General features: G+C 32.1%; 1 protein-coding gene across 1 annotated transcript; it reads left to right on the plus strand.

The window, feature by feature from the left end:
* Positions 1-3844: 3844 nt before the first annotated feature.
* On the plus strand, positions 3845-17736 carry LOC107932247 (myosin-17). The gene is made up of 39 exons (XM_016864214.2): positions 3845-4135; positions 5363-5491; positions 5770-5913; positions 6037-6182; positions 6254-6410; positions 6502-6560; positions 6799-6958; positions 7083-7232; positions 7314-7450; positions 7531-7677; positions 7753-7854; positions 7939-7996; positions 8084-8185; positions 8340-8377; positions 8540-8666; positions 8752-8922; positions 10950-11081; positions 11168-11277; positions 11660-11720; positions 12019-12196; positions 12383-12588; positions 12744-12863; positions 12950-13048; positions 13147-13368; positions 13812-13951; positions 14277-14394; positions 14490-14540; positions 14633-14713; positions 14857-15027; positions 15199-15354; positions 15441-15647; positions 15859-15996; positions 16083-16153; positions 16262-16361; positions 16452-16508; positions 16604-16660; positions 16752-16832; positions 16950-17032; positions 17130-17736. Exons 1-39 carry the CDS (start codon positions 4133-4135, stop codon positions 17251-17253), a joined length of 4593 nt encoding a protein of 1530 aa, XP_016719703.2. The 5' UTR covers positions 3845-4132; the 3' UTR covers positions 17254-17736.
* The last annotated feature ends 1505 nt before the right edge of the window (positions 17737-19241 follow it).

Below are 19241 nucleotides of genomic sequence, written 5' to 3' on the forward strand. Positions count from 1 at the left end.
CTTCAAGGATTTTAATATAAACTTTACTATCTAGTGATTCATAAAAGGTTGTAATAAAAATTATTAGACACAAGTTAAATCTTTTATGAATTGTCAATTTAATAATATATCTAAAGGTTATTGCATCCAGCCATCCACCACCAAAGAATATTATATCTTTTCATAATCAATACCAGGACTTAGTGAAAAACTTCATATTTTTATTTCACTTTTGCAAAACTACTTCAATTGCACCCTCACTGGCTTTATACCTTTAGATATTTAAACTACTAGTACAAAAACTCCACGAATTTAATTGTACTTGAGTTGCATCTTTCTATTTTCATCAATTTATTCTATACCTATATTTCTCAAAAGATTTATTTAAGATCCTCATTTTATTTTATTATTTCAATAATAATGTCTCATGCAAAATCATTGTTGACCATTTTTATTCTTCGGTTCCACATTTTTTCGAATTGACATAACTTATCGAGATCTCTTATTTTTACTATTTTAATCTTTAGTTTCAGGTACCTGAATCTCTTCTGGAACTTTACTTATTAGTTATGTCTTGGGTTTCTTTTGGAGTACCCGTCTCCACTATATGCCCATCTAGAAGAATTTTTATCTTTGGAACCAATTAATCTATTATTTATTCTAACTGATTGTCCTACTGGAATTTTGTTTCAAATTAAAATATTAACTTGGTTATTCTCATTAATTTTGTAAATACATCTGATAGTTAACTTGTAATAAGTTATCATTGTTGAACTTCAGGTTCAAATTTCTCTCCCCCTAACTCATTACAAGTTATTATTTCTGTCCCCCTAATGTTTGGAAAACTATCGAATTAAAATTGCAATCACAAATCATAGCATAATTGGATATCGAATACATTCAAAACATCTAATAATATATTCCCAACTTTCTTTAAGGATTCTGTAACACTCCCAACCCGTATCCCTCGCCGGAACCAGGTTACGGAGCATTACTGGAGATTACAGATCAAACAGACAGAAATCTCAAACATTTTATATCATCAAAACAAGTCATCAAAGCATCACTTTAATCCAAATTATAAACTCTCCAAAGTAGATCTTATAACTTCATTTACAATCAAATCATAAAATAACTAATATTTAGACACTCTAGGTACATGCCGACACAATCAAAGTTTTATGTGTATAATTGCACTATATCAAAATTGATGTGTCAAATTGCACATTGAATCAAAGTTCATGTACAATTTTTAGTTTTAACACTAAAATTAATTTTGCAAAACATATTGCATTCCCAAAGGGATAATGTAGGTTTGAATCTTTGAGATAATATTGTTAGAAGGGGTAACAATAAACCCCAAATATGAATGGTAAAATGTACATAAAAATTTTGATAACAAAATATAAAAGAATTAAAAATCATGGCATATTTGGTAGGGTCGAGTTGGAATCAATTATAATTTTTATTTTTCGAGTCGAGCTCAAGGAAAGTAAATTAATATTTAATTTTGAGCCAGGGTCGAGTGGGCAAAAAACTTGTGTTATCTTATCTTGTTGCCATCTCTAGGGCAAGGTCTTTATTTTTCCCGAGATTTATCTATGCTTGTTTGAGTCATAATAGATTATAAATTAGAGTTTAAATCAATTCAAATTCGAGTTATTAATTTTTGTATAATAAAAATAGATTGGATCTAATTTGAGTTTAGATAAAATTGAATTATCCATTTCAAGTCAAAATTGACTAGTCTAATTCAAATAGTTCCACGTAATGTAGTGAGATCATGCGGCCGGTGTCGGTTTGATAATCCAAGCATACCGTAAATTATTATGAGCGCATTACACAAGAAAAATATTCTCTCAATCGTATATATAGCTAAAATATTTAGGCGCCAGCAAATGGTTGTTGGCGGATTTCGTTGTGTAATGTCCGAAAGCCGTCTTTTCCTTTTTGGGCGGAAAGTATTTTTTTTTCCTAATTTTCACTAAACTACTATATATTTTAACCTAAATTACAAAAATACCCTTTTGATTATGAAGCCTAAAAAGTGAAAAAAAAATTGAGGAAAAGAAAAGAAGGAGAAAAAAGGCCAAACCAAATATTAGAGATAAATACCCAATTATGATTTTTTTCTTTATGTCATTTTCGTGTATTTATTACATTCAAATTACTTTTTAAATTTTAATTTGAAATAATTTAATCATTCAATGGGTTTAATTGTGATTTCTAACCTTTTAATATGTTGAATTTAGGATCTTTATTTTAATTTGATATCATTTGATCACTCTATTCTTGTAATATTATTAGTAGGTTTAAATTGATAATATTTTTAATTGTTGCTATTAAAATGATGACCTGATTTTTGTTGTCGAACTTTTTTACAGTGACAATAGCTCAAATAGCTTTCTTACCGTAAAAAATTCTTATTACTTTAATGATGACAGTTAACAACGTTACCAATTTGGACCTACTAATAATATTATAAAAATAGAGGAATTGGATTATATCAAATTAGTGTAAAAAGATTAAATATTAAATTCCAGCATAGTGAAAGGATTAGAATTAAATGAAACTTTATTAATAGCACGTCTTAATTCAAATTATTAATACAATTAAAAATTTGGTTAATCAGATAATATTAAGTGTCAATATTTGCTTGTAATAGTGGTCAGACTTCTCCGTGTAATACATAAATAAAACGAGTTCAAACTCTATCATCTCTTTTTTTATCTAATGATAAAAAAGAATCACTAAGTTAAGCTGCAATTTATTTAAAATAAAAAATAACTATTTTAATTGGCATGAGAAATTTAGGGTTAAAAAATTTAAAAAAGAAAACTATATCGATAGACTAATGAATTATTTTTTAATAATGTTAATGATTTTCAATGATAATGGATTAAAACAAATAGACTAAAAACCATAATTTCACTCTTTTATGTATAAAAGATAAATTTTAAAATTTATTAATTTTGATTTAATGCGTAATTGTATATATAAATTTTAATTTTGTGTAATTTTATACATAAAATTTTAATTTGATCCAATTCTCATAAATTTTTGATGTAGCATCTAGGGGCGAAGCCAGGAAAAAATTTTAGGGGATCAAAACTAAATAGTCTATATCTTAATAATTTTTAAAAGATTAAATCATTTTTTATTATTTTAGGGGCTAAAGTATAATTTTACATTTACTAATTTAAAAATATTAAAATTTAAAAGGCCAAAATGGTAAAAATTTCATTTTAGAAGAGGCCGAGACCCCTGCCAGCTCCCCCTAAATCCGCCTGTGGTAGTATTATTTTATATTTATATATTACATACAAAAATAATTATATTTATTAAATATATAAATAAATTGATGTATTTATTCTTTAAATATGTATGAATGAATTAAAATTAAACTTTCAAGTATACATTTAAACTACAATCAAAGTTTCATATATATAATTATACCGAATTAATGATAATGTATCAAATTACATATTAAATTAAAATTCATATATAATTTTAAATGTTATGTTAAAGAAAAAGGACTTGAGACTCAAATAAATGGCAAATACCGTAAATACCAACTAAGTATAAGCCTTAAAACACCGACCCAAAAAACAATAAAAAAGGGTAAATTTTAGTCTAAGACAACAATACTAATGTCGGTCTCAAAGTCCCAAAAATCCCAGTATTTGTGGCGACCACGAATTGTCCAACTAGACCCATCATCTTTGCCACCCCACGCTTTCGGACCCCAGCATACACAATGCTAACCCAATTTTTTTATTAAATAAATAAAAGAGATTGTAAAAAAAAAAAAACTTTTGAACTTTTTGCTTTGTATATAAGTCACCTTCGCCATTTCCATTTGCTTCGATTCTTTGCATTTTCATTTCATAAAAAAGAAAAAGAAAAAGAAGAGCAAAAATCGTGAGAAAAAAAATATATAAAGCTTTGCTTATTGTTGTTTATCGTTTTTGCTTGTGAATTCAACCGCCATTTTCCTGTGTGTTTGGTTGAAGTTTTTCTTCGTTTGTTTGAGCTATATATCAGTTCATTGTTTATTTTTTGGTCCGATCTGACTCGTTGAGTTTGCTTTTCGTCGACTCGGTCGTGTGTATCGGATGAGTGGATAGAACGAAGATCGCTGTGTATAATCGTCATGGTACTCGAATGCTTTTAGTGTTTTTCTTTTTGGCTGAGTTGAATCGGTTGAACTTGCCAGCTTGTTAATTTGATTTCTACTTTACTTTTTCTTTTCCTTTTCAGTTACTTATTAGTTTCATTTTTGTTTTATTATGTATATTTTTTTGTAGATTTAGAAATCTTGATATTAGATAAGAAAATACTTTGTTGTATAAATCCATGCCATGGCATTTTTTTTTTGAAAATGATGAATGTCATCTGAATTGTGGATTAAAAAGATTCGAATATATAAGTTTCTACAATAAGAAAATTTAAATATATACGTTTACTTGATTCAAAAGAAAAAAAAAACGAAATGCAGTGTAGATGTTTGATCGGTGAAGCTGATTTGATGTGAACGAATCGAGTTAGAGTATAGGATCAATTTACAAGTAAAATGTAAATCATATTATATTTGTTTTTGGAATAACATGATTGAGATGTTACTAAAAAAATAATTAGCTCTTGTTAGATGTTGAAAGTATTGATAAGATGGTAGAGAAATTAAGTTGAGCTAGAAAGAAGGTTAGTTGTTTTGTTTTAATGCCAAGTCAGTATCATAGGGCAATGAATGACTTTTAGTCTTTGGGGTTTTGAATGGTAAAAAGTTGGTGGTAGTTATTAGTACCATAATTAGATTTATGTTGGCAGTTGAAATGGAGGTTGAGGATGTCATGGTAAGGCAATGTTACTATGCCGGTGAGTTTGATGAAATGCTATTGTCTGCCTAATTTATTATTTCTTTTGGATGATGCGGAACATATATGACAGACTGCAGAATTGGTTCATGACGAATTCATGTTCTTTTGAAAGAATCTCGAGCTGTAATCCTTGATGGAGTTTCATGTCATTGTTATGATATTGATTTTAAGCTCATTTGTCATTCTTTGTTATTGAGTTAATGGCATTGATTTAAAAAAAAAAATTTCAACCACTTGTCATACTTCTAATTTTCACCTAGACAAACACTTAGTTTAATTCTTGTTCATCTTAAACTGATATGCTTTCTTTATGAACTAGATTGTCCTTTAATTTTCCATGTTGCTTGTTTTGGGAAACTTTCATTGATTGGAGACGAGAGATTAATTTATTATTGTCTTTCTTTGATTGAACTATTCTTTTGTGCATACTTATTTCAGACAGTCATGACTGTGTTTGTAAACTTTGTTTCCTTTTTTGTATGGCTAATACTTCCATATATGTGCAGGCTGCTCCTGTTAACATTATTGTAGGTTCTCATGTATGGGTCGAAGATCCTACAGTTGCATGGATTGATGGAGAAGTTTTTAAAATCAGTGGTGAAGAAGTCCATGTCCAGACAACAAATGGAAAAACTGTGAGTTTATTTTTGCTTTCTGTTGGTTGAGCTACTTATGAGTTATATAGGCGGACAGGGCCGCATCAAGCTGTTCATGCATAGCTTAGCAGTTGGTCAATACAAGATGTCAGTGTATAGTTCAGTGTGCAACCAAAGTTCATTTAGTCATGTCAAAGTGGAACTTTGATGTTTAAATATACTATATTTTCTGCTATTTTTATTTATCCTTAGTTTTTTTCTGGGGATGGGGGTATAGGTTCTACTCTTAATTGTCTTACTAATGAAACTGATTGCAGGCTGTGGCAAATATCTCAAAAGTTTTTCCAAAAGATACTGAAGCACCTCCCGGAGGTGTTGATGACATGACAAAGCTCTCATATTTGCATGAACCTGGAGTTCTGCATAACTTGGCTATGAGATATGAACTTAATGAAATCTATGTAAGATACTTTTGTTCTCTCTCTGTTCACATGCTGAAGTGGATTTAGAGAAAAAAAAAAGATATATCTTTGAAGTCATCTAGTCTTGCATGCTGATGTGCTCTTATTTTCCACTTTCCTCAGACATACACTGGCAATATCTTGATTGCTATAAATCCATTCCAAAGGTTACCACACCTGTATGACACTCACATGATGGAACAATATAAAGGGGCTGCATTTGGAGAGCTGAATCCTCATGTTTTTGCGGTTGCGGACGTTGCATACAGGTAAATACCCTCTGCTCTACTGGACATCAGAATTTACAGTAAATGTTGTCTCTGATTAATCATGTAAACAGGGCAATGATGAACGAGGGGAAAAGCAACTCAATTCTGGTTAGTGGAGAAAGTGGTGCTGGTAAGACTGAGACTACAAAGATGCTTATGCGTTACCTTGCATACCTTGGTGGTCGATCTGGAGTCGAAGGGCGAACGGTTGAACAACAAGTTCTAGAAGTAAGATGAATCTTAAACCTAACACCCTCAGGGCCTCCAATGATGGGAACATTTTCCTGACTTGGTACTTCTGGATGTTTAATTTTTGCAGTCAAATCCTGTTCTTGAAGCTTTTGGAAATGCAAAAACTGTTAGGAACAACAACTCAAGGTGAGTGTATGTTTGCTTTGGGATGTTAAAATCGTAACCTTCTTCAAACACGATAGCTTATTCTGCTCCTTATTTGTAATATCAAAGGCCAGTTCATGTTTCAGCCAATGGTATTTGGTGCTGGCTGGATTAATTTATTACAAAAACTATCATTTCCAATTAATTATTTGATTTATCTTTTCTTTGAATTAGTTTTATGTGTTTTATCTGAGTTTCCCTTTCTCTTGGTGCTATGCAGTCGTTTTGGTAAATTTGTTGAGCTCCAATTTGACAAGAGTGGGAGGATATCTGGGGCAGCTGTTCGTACATATTTGCTGGAACGGTCTCGAGTTTGCCAAATTTCAAATCCTGAAAGAAATTACCACTGCTTTTACCTTCTTTGTGCTGCACCGCCAGAGGTACTAAGACCTTGCTTTTATCATGAAATATTTCTGTTTTGGGCATAAATTTTCATGCGCATTTAGTCTTGGCTTTGATGCTAATAATGTGCAATCACTGATAATGTTCCCTGACAATTTTCAGGTTAAAGAAAAGTTTAAGTTGGGTGACCCTAAATCTTTCCATTACCTTAATCAATCAGACTGCTATGCATTGGATGGGGTAGACGATGCTCAGGAGTACATTGCAACTATAAGGGCCATGGATGTAGTTGGAATTAGCGAGGAAGAGCAGGTCAGTCTTTTCTTCTGCTAGTTTCAAGAAATAGTGTACTTCTTGTCGTATTCATATTTTCACAATGAATGATCCTTTCAGGAGGCAATTTTTGGTGTTGTGGCTGCCATTTTACATCTTGGGAATGTTGACTTTGCTAAGGGATCTGAGGTTGACTCTTCTGTTATCAAGGATGAGAAATCTAGGTTCCATCTTAATATGACAGCTGAGCTACTCAAGTATGAGCCATTTCTTAATTTCTTACCTTGCATATATTGTTTCTTTAATCCACTTGTCTTATAAACTATATTTATAACAGGTGTGATGTCAAGAGCTTGGAAGATGCGCTGGTAAAGCGTGTAATGGTTACCCCTGAAGAAATTATTAAAAGACCTCTGGATCCTGTTGCTGCTGTTGGTAGTAGGGATGCATTAGCCAAAACCATATATTCTCGCTTGTTCGATTGGTAATGAAACTTCATCACTGCTTTGTATCCAACCATAGTGCATGAACTTCTGAATGTTTTCTTTATTTCTATCAGGCTTGTTGATAAGATCAATTCTTCAATTGGACAAGATCCAAACTCAAAGCAACTGATTGGAGTCCTTGATATTTATGGGTTCGAGAGCTTTAAGTTTAACAGGTCAGACATTTGCCTTTAAATACTATTAAATGGAATATTACTATTGTAGCTAACAAGGTTTTTTCTATTTTCTTGTATCTAAAGTTTTGAGCAGTTCTGCATCAATTTTACTAATGAAAAACTACAGCAACATTTCAATCAGGTTGGGTAAATTCTATTAGTTCTTTTCCCCTTCAGATGCTACCTTGGCCATGTTTATTCTGAAAATATGGTTACTTTGTCTTTCCAGCATGTGTTTAAAATGGAACAGGAGGAATACACAAAAGAAGAAATCAATTGGAGCTACATAGAATTTGTTGATAACCAGGATGTGTTGGATTTGATAGAAAAGGTTCAAGATTGTTGCTTGCTTGTTTCTTGTTAATTCATATGAGATAATCTTCCCAAGAACATGACAGTTTTGTTTTTTGAAGTTTTAGCATCCGTCACTGGCTTCTCATGCATCTTGTTGCCTAATTACGATTACTTGCTCTATCTTTCTGCAGAAACCTGGAGGAATCATTGCACTTCTCGATGAAGCTTGGTATGCAGCTACTATTTTGCTCTATTTGATATGTTTCAATTCACTACTGCTTATGTGCACGTGTATACATATTTAATGAAGAAGATACATGCATTGTCAGTCACTTTTTTACCATATTTTTGCTTTTGGTTGATTTCATGTTTACTTGACTGCTTTATACAGTATGTTTCCTAAGTCCACACATGAAACATTTGCTCAGAAGTTGTTCCAGACATTCAAAAACAACAAGCGTTTTATCAAACCGAAGCTATCTCGTACTAGTTTTACTATTTCTCACTATGCTGGGGAGGTAACATGTTTTGCTTTAGTATATCTACAAAATTTCTTTGACTATGAGAATAGCTCAAATGTATGTTATGTTGTCTTCTATCCAGGTTACTTATCTGGCTGATTTGTTCCTTGACAAGAACAAAGATTATGTCGTGGCTGAACATCAGGATCTTTTGACCGCCTCAACATGCTCCTTTGTGGCTAGTTTGTTTCCTCCTCCGGCCGAGGAGTCTTCAAAATCATCTAAATTTTCGTCCATTGGATCACGCTTTAAGGTATTACAGATCCATTTATCAACTTTGTTTATCAAATTAACTGTGGTTCTTGTCATAACATGTCAGATGTGATTCTAACATGTCGAATGTGATTCCGACATGCTAGACACAGAAATCAAAATAGGAAGTTGCCACTAACTAATTCTAGATTAGGTGTGGTTAGCCATCTATGAATCTATTCATTTTAGAATTAACCTAGGGAAAACTTAAGGGAAATTCTAAAAGAACAAATTCGGTCTACTTTACCAGGTTTAGGTTTAGGAGTACGATTATGCATAAGGAAAGGTTAATACTTTTACAACGCTTGTCCGAAAATAGTATCACCTTAATCTTGACGTTTTATTAGGGGTTTCATATTTTAATCATAATTAATCTACACCAAATGACTCCATAAAATATTAAAATATCTGAATCTAAATAAAGAAAAAAATATTAAATTACTAATAATGAACTAAAATTGTAAAGCAAAAATAAAGACTAAAAAAAAGCAAGCAAGCAAACGAACTTAAATACTTAAATAAACAAATAAATAATCAAAATAAAAAAATGAATTTGTTTTTGAAAACCAAATAAATAATTAAAATAAATAAAAACTAAATTAAATTTCAAGCAAAAACAAAACATCTTGATCGGAAAGTTTCTTCCAATATTTCACTTTTTTCCCTTTTATTTTGTTTTTTTATTAATATTTCGAAAAAAAAATAATAAATACTAAATAAATAATACAATAAATGGTGTTAAATGGTAATAAATACCACTTTAACTCCCTTGACTCTCCCTTGAACCGATTGGACTTGGGCTTCTGACTTGACCCAATTTGAATTGAATTCAGACTTGGACTTGACCCGATTTTAACCTTAAGCTTGGGCTTGACCCAATTTGGATCAATTTAAATAAAATGGGTTTTAATAAAATATTTATTTAAAACCAAACCCAAAATATTTTTTATTTCAAGAATAATTTTATTTAAAAATATTTTTTCTTCGAAAACTATATATAGATATCCTAATATCCACCCATCATGCGGAATTTTCTAAAAAATTTTATTAAATTGAAATTAAACTTAAAAAAATAATCTCAAGATAAATTTAAAATTAATTTAAATCCAATCCCAATTTACTTGTAAAATTCAATTGAAGTCCAAAACTTGTAAAATCAGTTCGATTCAGTCTTCGTCTCAAAATCTAAGTTTGATTTTAATTTTAAAGTTAATTTTAGTTAACCTTAAAATAAAAATCAACTTTAGCTCTCATCCAACGATCCTAGGGTCCAATTAACTCAAAGTCGTAAGCCTGGACAAAATTAGGTGCCTACAGTTTTCATCAGTGTTATTTAACTTCTTTTTTTTTCAAGTATGAAATCAATTGGTTGATTCCTATGTTACCCGGACTTGAGATGAGTGTTAGATATGGACGCCAGGAACAAATATACTCAAAATATTTAAAACTTCGCAGATATTTTGAGAGCTATAAGCTCATACCCATGTTCAAATATGTGTTGGATACAAGTGTTAAACATGAGTACTTTGGAGAAAATGAAGAGTTCGGGTAACATAGGTTCATCAGTTCCCATATGTTACAAAATGCAGACTAATGTTCATTGGAAAAGTGAAGCTTTCAAAATGCTTCAAACCTACTTAAATAAAGGGGTTAAAAACCTCTTTGATCTCTAATTCAAAACATGACCCTATAACTAATGTTTTGGGCATCATAGTAGTGTACTTGTTCCTAGTCAGACCAAACCAACCTCGATTCTGTATCAAGTAGCCTTCACGCATTAAGTCCTTATAAAAACTAAGGAAGCTCATACACATTACAAAGCTTATAAAAACCATAAATCTGGTCATTCTTATAAGAATCAGAATGATCTGCACCAAATTTGGATATAAGCTGATGGTCTTAAATAATTTCTAGAGACGGTGATATAGTGGGTGGTTCCTCTGATTCATTTGCAATTGCAACTACTGTCTTCTTAACTTCGAATTTTATATAATTTCTTATATGATGAGTGAAATTTGAAAATTGCAGCTTCAACTTCAATCTTTAATGGACACATTGAACTCAACAGAACCTCACTATATCAGATGTGTGAAGCCAAACAATGTACTCAAGCCTGCAATTTTTGAGAATGCCAATATAATTCAGCAACTACGATGTGGTGTGAGTATAATTTTCTCCAAACAATCAAAATTGATCCTTTTGATGGCCATGGCAGTTGAATTTATCAGTCGTTTTATTTCTTATAGGGTGTCCTTGAGGCAATTAGGATCAGCTGTGCAGGATATCCAACAAGAAGAACATTTTCTGAGTTTCTTAACCGTTTTGGAGTTCTTGCTCCAGAAATTTTGGAGGGAAAGTGAGTTGTAAATCCTATTATTTTGAAATTGTAAATCTGTAATAAGTTTAGGGACAGAATAGAGGTATTCCTTAAGTGGATGCTTACCTTGATAAGATATAAATTAATAATAAATGCTTCATAGTATCTTACTAATGTTAGGTTATGTTATAGATGCTCTGTATAAGATCCTTTCTCTTGAAGTGGTTGATACAGAACTTGAACATGCGCTTTTGAACTTTTTTAGCCAAAAGTTGGCCCACTGCACTAAGTAGTGGCCCCTTTCATAGTATACTGGTTTATGTTGCTATTTGTGTAATATGTCTTTTGTGGCACCTAGTTTAATTTTTCCCTACCGTTGAATATGATTTTACCATTTCTTTTGTGTGTTTTGTATGTGTAGTAATGATGACAAGGTTGCCTGTCAAATGATCCTGGATAAGATGGGGTTGAAAGGTTATCAGGTAACTGAAATACATCCTTAAAGCTTTTAATTATACTCATGGCATTTAGGGAAGATCTTGTCTATCACAGAAATGTAATTTTACTTTCCTGTCCTAGTTCCATTCACAAGGACAAGGTCTGCTGAAATCTAAGCTAAAATGGAGAATAGCTGAAGGGTCACCTCATTTCTTGAACATTTTTTATGCTCCATGATTAAAGATTTTGTGTGATCATTCATACACACAACAATCAGTGTTCATTTATCAGTGGGTTTGTAATTTGTTTACTACTCTTTGTTTAACACAACTTGCATGGCAGATAGGTAAGACCAAAGTTTTCCTTAGAGCTGGTCAGATGGCTGAGTTAGATGCTAGAAGAGCAGAAGTGCTTGGACATGCAGCCAGAACCATTCAAAGGCAAATTCGGACATATATTGCACGGAAGGAGTTCATTGCACTACGTAAAGCTGCCATCATGTTGCAATCTCATTGGCGAGGTATCTTTTTATTGTCATTAAAAGTTTTTAAAAAATGTATGAAGCTAATGATCTTCAGAAGTAAAAGTATGGAAGTATTTTTTGAAATGCAATCATGGCTATCGGATGCTTTTCTTTTTGGCCTAGAGCACAGTAAAATGTTCATCTTATTTATGACCTTTTTCCTTTCTTTTTCACTGCCAATAGGCATATCAGCCTGCAAATTGTATGAGCAGTTGAGAAGGGAAGCAGGTGCTTTGAAGATCCAAAAGAACTTTAGGCGGCACACTGCCAGGGAATCCTATTTAACAGTAAGGTCGTCTACAATCACATTGCAGACTGGCTTAAGGGCAATGGCTGCTCGAAATGAATTCAGATTCAGAAAGCAAACTAAGGCTGCAATCATCATTCAGGTCCTACTAGAACTACTTGTACATGTTCTCTTAGTCTTTATAAAATTATCATGATTTTGGGATGAAGGTTGCACACATCATTGCTGAAGAAGTAAAGGTATCAAACTCAATTCATAAAATTGAATGTTGACTTAATACCGTTTTTCAACATTCAGGCTACTTTGCGTTGCCATGCTGCATACTCTTATTATAGGAGTCTCCAGAAAGCTGCAATTACTACTCAATGTGGTTGGAGGAGAAGGGTTGCGAGGAGAGAGCTCAGAAAGCTTAAGATGGTTTGATCATATTCTTTAAGGACAACTTTGTTTATGCAGTTTGCATTTTATAGTCGCATTATAACCATTACTCTAAATTTGTTTAGGCTGCCCGAGAAACAGGGGCTCTAAAAGAAGCAAAAGACAAACTGGAAAAGCGCGTGGAAGAACTTACATGGCGTTTGCAGTTGGAGAAACGTTTAAGGGTAATTTATGCCATAAATTACAATTGTTGCAGTCTTTGTAAAGCGTAGTCATCATCTGTTTTAACCAGTAAAACTTTTACTTTCTAAATTTATATCAGACTGATTTAGAAGAGGAGAAGGCACAAGAAATTGCCAAGTTACAGGAATCTTTGCAAGCAATGCAATTACAAGTGGAAGAAGCAAATGCTAGAGTCAAGAAAGAGCAAGAAGCAGCTCGGAAAGCTATTGAGGAAGCTCCTCCAATCATTAAGGAGACTCCTGTTATAGTTCAGGACACTGAAAAGGTCAATTCCTTAACTGCTGAGGTAGAGAGTTTGAAGGTAAGAATTCTGACCTGCATGGTTATGATCAGTTCTACACAGTCTAGTTCCATCCTACGATATTCTATGAGTAATTTAATTTGAATAGATGCAAAATAATTTTATTTACTGTTTAAAGTATATAATGATCCTGGCTGTTGCTCCGTGTGCTGATATTATTATTGACAATCAAGATATGAATAAATGAAGCAATTAATGTTAATGAATCTATGAAGTTGCAGGATAAACATTAAGGGTGTCAACAAATCAATAATTATTTACTTATATGCATTTCCATTGTGTATAATATTTGATGCGTAATGTGGACCGAATTCAACTTGCAAGATATTGCTGAGCAGTTAACTTAAATCTTGGCTTTCTATTATTATTATTATTGTCATCATCTTGGAGTCTTTAGAAACTTAGATATAACAGCAGGGATGAAATTTCATTTGTCTCTGCAGGCTTCATTGCAATCAGAAAGAAAAGCCACAGAGGAGGCTCGTAATGCTTGTACGGATGCTGAGGCCAGAAATGCAGAGCTGGTGAAGAAACTTGAAGATTCAGAGCGAAGAGTGGATCAACTTCAGGAATCTGTGCAGAGGTCCGTGTTGAAAAGAAACTTTGAAAACAAACTAGTACTACTTTGCATCCAAATGTTGAAAAAAAAATTAAAAGAGAAAGGGACCAAATCATCTCAAAGCTGATAAGTGACAATATTAATTCTCCCTTTTCCTATCCTGTCTGGTGTTAGTTTGTAATGACACTTCAATATCTGCCACACATTTTACTTAATGCAGTGCTTTTTCTAAACACCTTCTCCCTGTCCCCATTTTTCTTCATGTCTCTTTTTCCCATGTCTAATTGAGAACCTTTTGATTTAATACCTTCATTCAATCTATTAAAAGTTGATTAATTCTATGCTTCAGGTTGGAAGAGAAGCTTTCCAATTCGCAATCTGAGATTCAAGTACTGCGTCAGCAGTCACTGGCAATATCACCGACAGGAAAATCTTTGACTACAAGACAAAGAACAATGATTGTTCCGGTATAAATTAGATATTATTAGTTCATTTCACATCCTCATTTTGTAAGTACAAGCTTAGAGACATATATCCTGAGTATTTGTTAATTAATTTGCAGAGGACACCCGAGAATGGAAATGTTACAAATGGAGAAACAAAGGTTTTATCGGTAGGGAATTTCATTAGTGACTATAGAAACTGAAAATATAACATGTTCTGTTATTTATATATTATATTGCTTACTGCTCCATATCTTCTCAGGACATGACTCTTGCCATATCAAATGTACGTGAGCCTGAATCTGAGGAAAAACCTCAGAAATGCCTCAACGAAAAGCAGCAGGTTAGTGGCCGTTGGAACGCATGACACTAATATTAAACTCAATTCTCATATCTTAGCTGATAATTTTGTGTGGTGGTAGATTCGTATTCATATGGATGTACCATTCTTGATTTATTGCTTATAATCTTCCTTTTGTGTTGTAGGAGAACCAGGACATACTAATCAAGTGCATATCACAAAATTTGGGATTCTCTGGGTGCAAACCAATTGCTGCTTGTGTCATATACAAATGTCTTCTTCACTGGAGGTCATTTGAAGTGGAAAAAACTACAGTTTTTGACCGCATCATTCAAACAATAGCTTCTTCCATAGAGGTAAGCTACAGTTCCACTTTTAAAGTTTTCAGCATCATTAGCCGAAAAAAACCATCAGCTCTAGAAAGCTATTGCATTGAGAACAACCGCAAGTTGTCAGTGTCTTGTCTTCTAACTTTTTTTGGGGTGAAAAGACTATTACTAATGTAAGCCATGTTTACCATACTGAAGGTCCAGGACAATAATGATGTCTTAGCATATTGGTTATCCAACTCATCGACATTATTGATGCTGCTCCAACGCACGCTTAAAGCAAGTGGAGCTGCAAGTTGGACACCACAAAGGCGAAGAGCATCATCAGCTTCACTCTTTGGGAGGATGTCCCAAGTAAGAAGCAATGGTTTTATCTTTGCTGAAAATTTCATCTCACCCTTTCCATATATTTAATTATTTTTTATTTTCCTTCTTTCTAGGGACTACGTTCATCTCCCCAAAGTGCCGGTCTTTCATTTCTTAATGGTCGTGGACTTAGTCGGCTAGATGACTTACGGCAAGTTGAGGCCAAGTACCCTGCATTATTGTTTAAGCAACAACTTACTGCCTTCCTTGAGAAGATATATGGAATGATAAGAGACAATCTAAAGAAAGAGATCTCTCCACTGATCGGATTGTGTATTCAGGTTATTTCTACTTTTTTTGTTCCTTTTTCGGTTTTTAAAACAAGACTATGAGAAATCTTTTACGAGTTGGGGATGTGTGGTCGTGTGGGTTACGAAGCTTGGTAACTTACTGCTAATACTTTTAGTAATTGCTTATTTATGGTGACTACTGAAAATAATTAGTAAATATACAGGCATCACATACAATTTACTTATTTTCAATAAAATGCAGGCTCCTAGGACATCACGGGCAAGTATGGTGAAGGGACGTTCGCATGCAAATGCTGTTGTTCAGAAAGCTTTAATTGCTCATTGGCAAAGTATTGTTAAAAGCTTGAACCGTTATTTGAATATAATGAAAGCAAACCATGTAAGATTTGAAACTTTGCTTGAAAAGAAAATCATAATCACTCTTTTACTGATTTTTATTCGAGTCTCACTTTTCTGGTTCTGCAGGTACCTCCCTTCTTAGCTCGTAAAGTGTTCACTCAGATATTCTCATTCATTAACGTTCAGCTATTCAACAGGTATCTCTCTCCGCATGTCTGTTCATGAATGTGTTAATACGAGAAAGTTAAAGTTTATGATTAATTCCTTTGTTAACCGTGTGGCATTGTTCGTAAACATTTGTGCAGTCTTCTTTTGCGACGTGAATGTTGCTCATTCAGTAATGGAGAGTATGTGAAAGCTGGTTTAGCTGAATTAGAACAATGGTGCAACGAGGCAACCGAGGAAGTAAACTCTCGGCGATCTTTAGTGACTGTTACACCCTTTCATTTTTTTTTCTTTTGCTTGTTCATTTTCTCAAATTCCTCCTGTAAACAGTATGCAGGTTTGGCATGGGATGAACTGAAACACATAAGACAGGCTATAGGATTCCTGGTTAGATTAATCTTTATAGCATTTCTTGTTCCAATAACCATTTCTAATAAATGATCTCATACGACTCACTGCCGGACCGTTTCTCTGTGACTCAGGTTATTCATCAGAAACCGAAAAAGACCTTGAACGAAATAACTAAAGAGCTTTGCCCGGTACATACCTTTCCCTTTCAGATATCAAACCTCTTTAACATTTTCCTTCATTAAATCTTCAACTTTCTTTTTCGTGTCACCATTTCTTCAGGTACTAAGCATACAACAACTATACCGAATCAGCACAATGTACTGGGATGACAAATATGGAACACATAGTGTGTCATCAGATGTAAGTTCAAAGTTACCAAATACATAACGCTAACAGTACTGGCCCTTGTCGAATATTCGAATTCCCCCACTTTCAAGACATGCGGAATATTTATCGAAGAACTCTTTCGTTATACAGGTCATTGCAAATATGAGAGTTATGATGACTGAGGACACCAACAATGCCGTTAGTAGTTCGTTCCTATTAGACGATGACTCAAGGTAAGTTTGTTCCTCCATTTAGCTTCACATAGATGAGTTTTTAAACCCCATACGACCTTTTATGATTTATACATGTACAATCGATATGTCAATGCAGCATCCCGTTTACGGTCGATGACATCTCTAAGTCCCTACAACAAATAGACATAGCCGATGTCGATCCTCCGGCACTGATCCGCGAAAATTCCGGGTTCGGTTTCTTACTCCCACGTTCAGAATGATAATGACGATCACAATCTCACATATTATCGACACATCAAGATCACTGTACTAATTTGTGCATATACCTACGTCATGTCTATACTCTTTATTTTTGTTTTCATGATCTTTTACGTCTTTGAGGGGTTTACAATATGATTCTTTTTCCCCATGTTCCATAAACATGGGGTATATGTTTCTTAAAAGCCATTATCACCATTTTTGTGATAATGTGCAAATATAGAATTAGATTTGGTCTTGTACCCAAAAAGGGTATTTTCCTCCTTTTTCCATTTCTTTTCAATTTTCTTTTGGGGGCAAGGGGCTCCTTTGGGTTTTTTATTGGGGTTTGTTTGGCTTTTTATTTATTTTTTGGAGTGATTTTTTTGAGTGTAATTAGCTTACAATAGTTGCATTTTTTTAGGTCATTATTTGTTGTTTTGAGATAATGGTGTAAATCCAATTGAGTTAAAAGCTTCTAATTCAATGACTGCACTTTTAGCTTACAAGTATTTGTTAAATTTATATATTTTTTTATATATATTTATAGTGTTTTCTTTAACGAAATTCAATTTTTTTACTAGAGAAAATAGGAAATCACTGGAATTGTTAGAATTGTAAATGAATAGAAGTTGGATAAATAATTTATGAATAAATTAATTTCTATTTGTTTATCAAATTAAATAAACCAACATAAAAGTTTTAGGTTTATTGATTAAATGAATTCAACATGAACAAAGCATATTGAGTTTAATTATATTTATGAATAAACTTATTTATGTTATTATTTTATTTATTTGTTTGTTATAGAAAAATTTTAAATAATAAATATGTTTATTCACAATTTGTTTGTTATAGTATTTTTTAATTGTTTGTGAACATGTTCAATTATATGTTTATGAACATGTTAATTTAATGTTTATAAATAAATTATTTTAATTTAGACAAATAAATACAAACATGTGATTTTAAATAAATAAACATGAACAAAGACTTGTTCAAATTTGTTTTATTTACAACCATAAATGTGATGGTAAAAATATTTGTAAGATTAGTAATTTTATTCGGATTTTAAGTTTGAAATATCACCACATAATTTTTTTTAATTAATAAGAAGCAAAGTTTTCGATATGGAGAACCAGAAAAATAATATGACTCTCTTTGATACACAGGTAAATATTAATATTAGGTGTTTGATTAGATTAGTGTTATGATTTAAGTACCGATTCAATTTAAAAATTATTAAAATATTTTTATATTTATAAATTAATAAATATTAATACAAGGGTGTTTTTATCTTTCTATATTTTTAATAAATTATTAATATATATACTGATATAATGCTTAGAATTACCCATAATATCATATTATTCCTTTAAAAAGAGGATAAAGGCTCTTAAGTATGTTTGAACTCACTTCCTTCTACACTAGCAATAATGTCGATACCAATTAAACTAATACTTTGTCGGCCATAAATTATTACTATAATTAAATTGAAATTGGGACACTTAAATTTAAACTAAAGCCTCACTTATTTTTAATATAAAACTTTTATAAATACATTTTTTTTACCTATATCATGTTGTGTCATATATATCTATATATGCAAAGGTTGAGAGAAAAAGTTTACAAACACAAATGTCAAATTTTGAAACGTGTCAATTAATTGCAAATCCACGTAAGTTTACCACTAAGCTAACAAATATAATAATAGAGCCAACAACTTAGAAGAACAGGCAATTGAAGTTTTGTGTTGATATTTTAAGATTTAGGATTGATTAAAAAAATCTTTCCCGTCTCTTTTAATTTTGAAATGAGCAAGCTGGTCCATTTAAAAAAAATTAAAGTAATTTAATTTTTATTAATTTTAAAAGTGAGTAACTAAGACAATTAATCGCGTCATTAATGTTTTCTATCAATTATACATTATTTTGATTGATATAATAACAAATTTAGCCTTCAAAGTTTACATATTTCGTTAATTTGATCATAATTTAACAAATTTATCTTG

Source organism: Gossypium hirsutum, chromosome D07 (genome assembly GCF_007990345.1).
Source record: "Gossypium hirsutum isolate 1008001.06 chromosome D07, Gossypium_hirsutum_v2.1, whole genome shotgun sequence".
Classification (NCBI taxonomy): domain Eukaryota; kingdom Viridiplantae; phylum Streptophyta; class Magnoliopsida; order Malvales; family Malvaceae; genus Gossypium; species Gossypium hirsutum.

Bases quoted from the DNA above. Each gene is read 5' to 3' on its own strand.
- LOC107932247 (XM_016864214.2), top strand. The intron at 12,197-12,382 runs GTATCTTTTTAT...CACTGCCAATAG, and splicing joins GTTGCAATCTCATTGGCGAG to GCATATCAGCCTGCAAATTG. The intron at 16,362-16,451 runs GTAAACTCTCGG...TCCTGTAAACAG, and splicing joins GCAACGAGGCAACCGAGGAA to TATGCAGGTTTGGCATGGGA.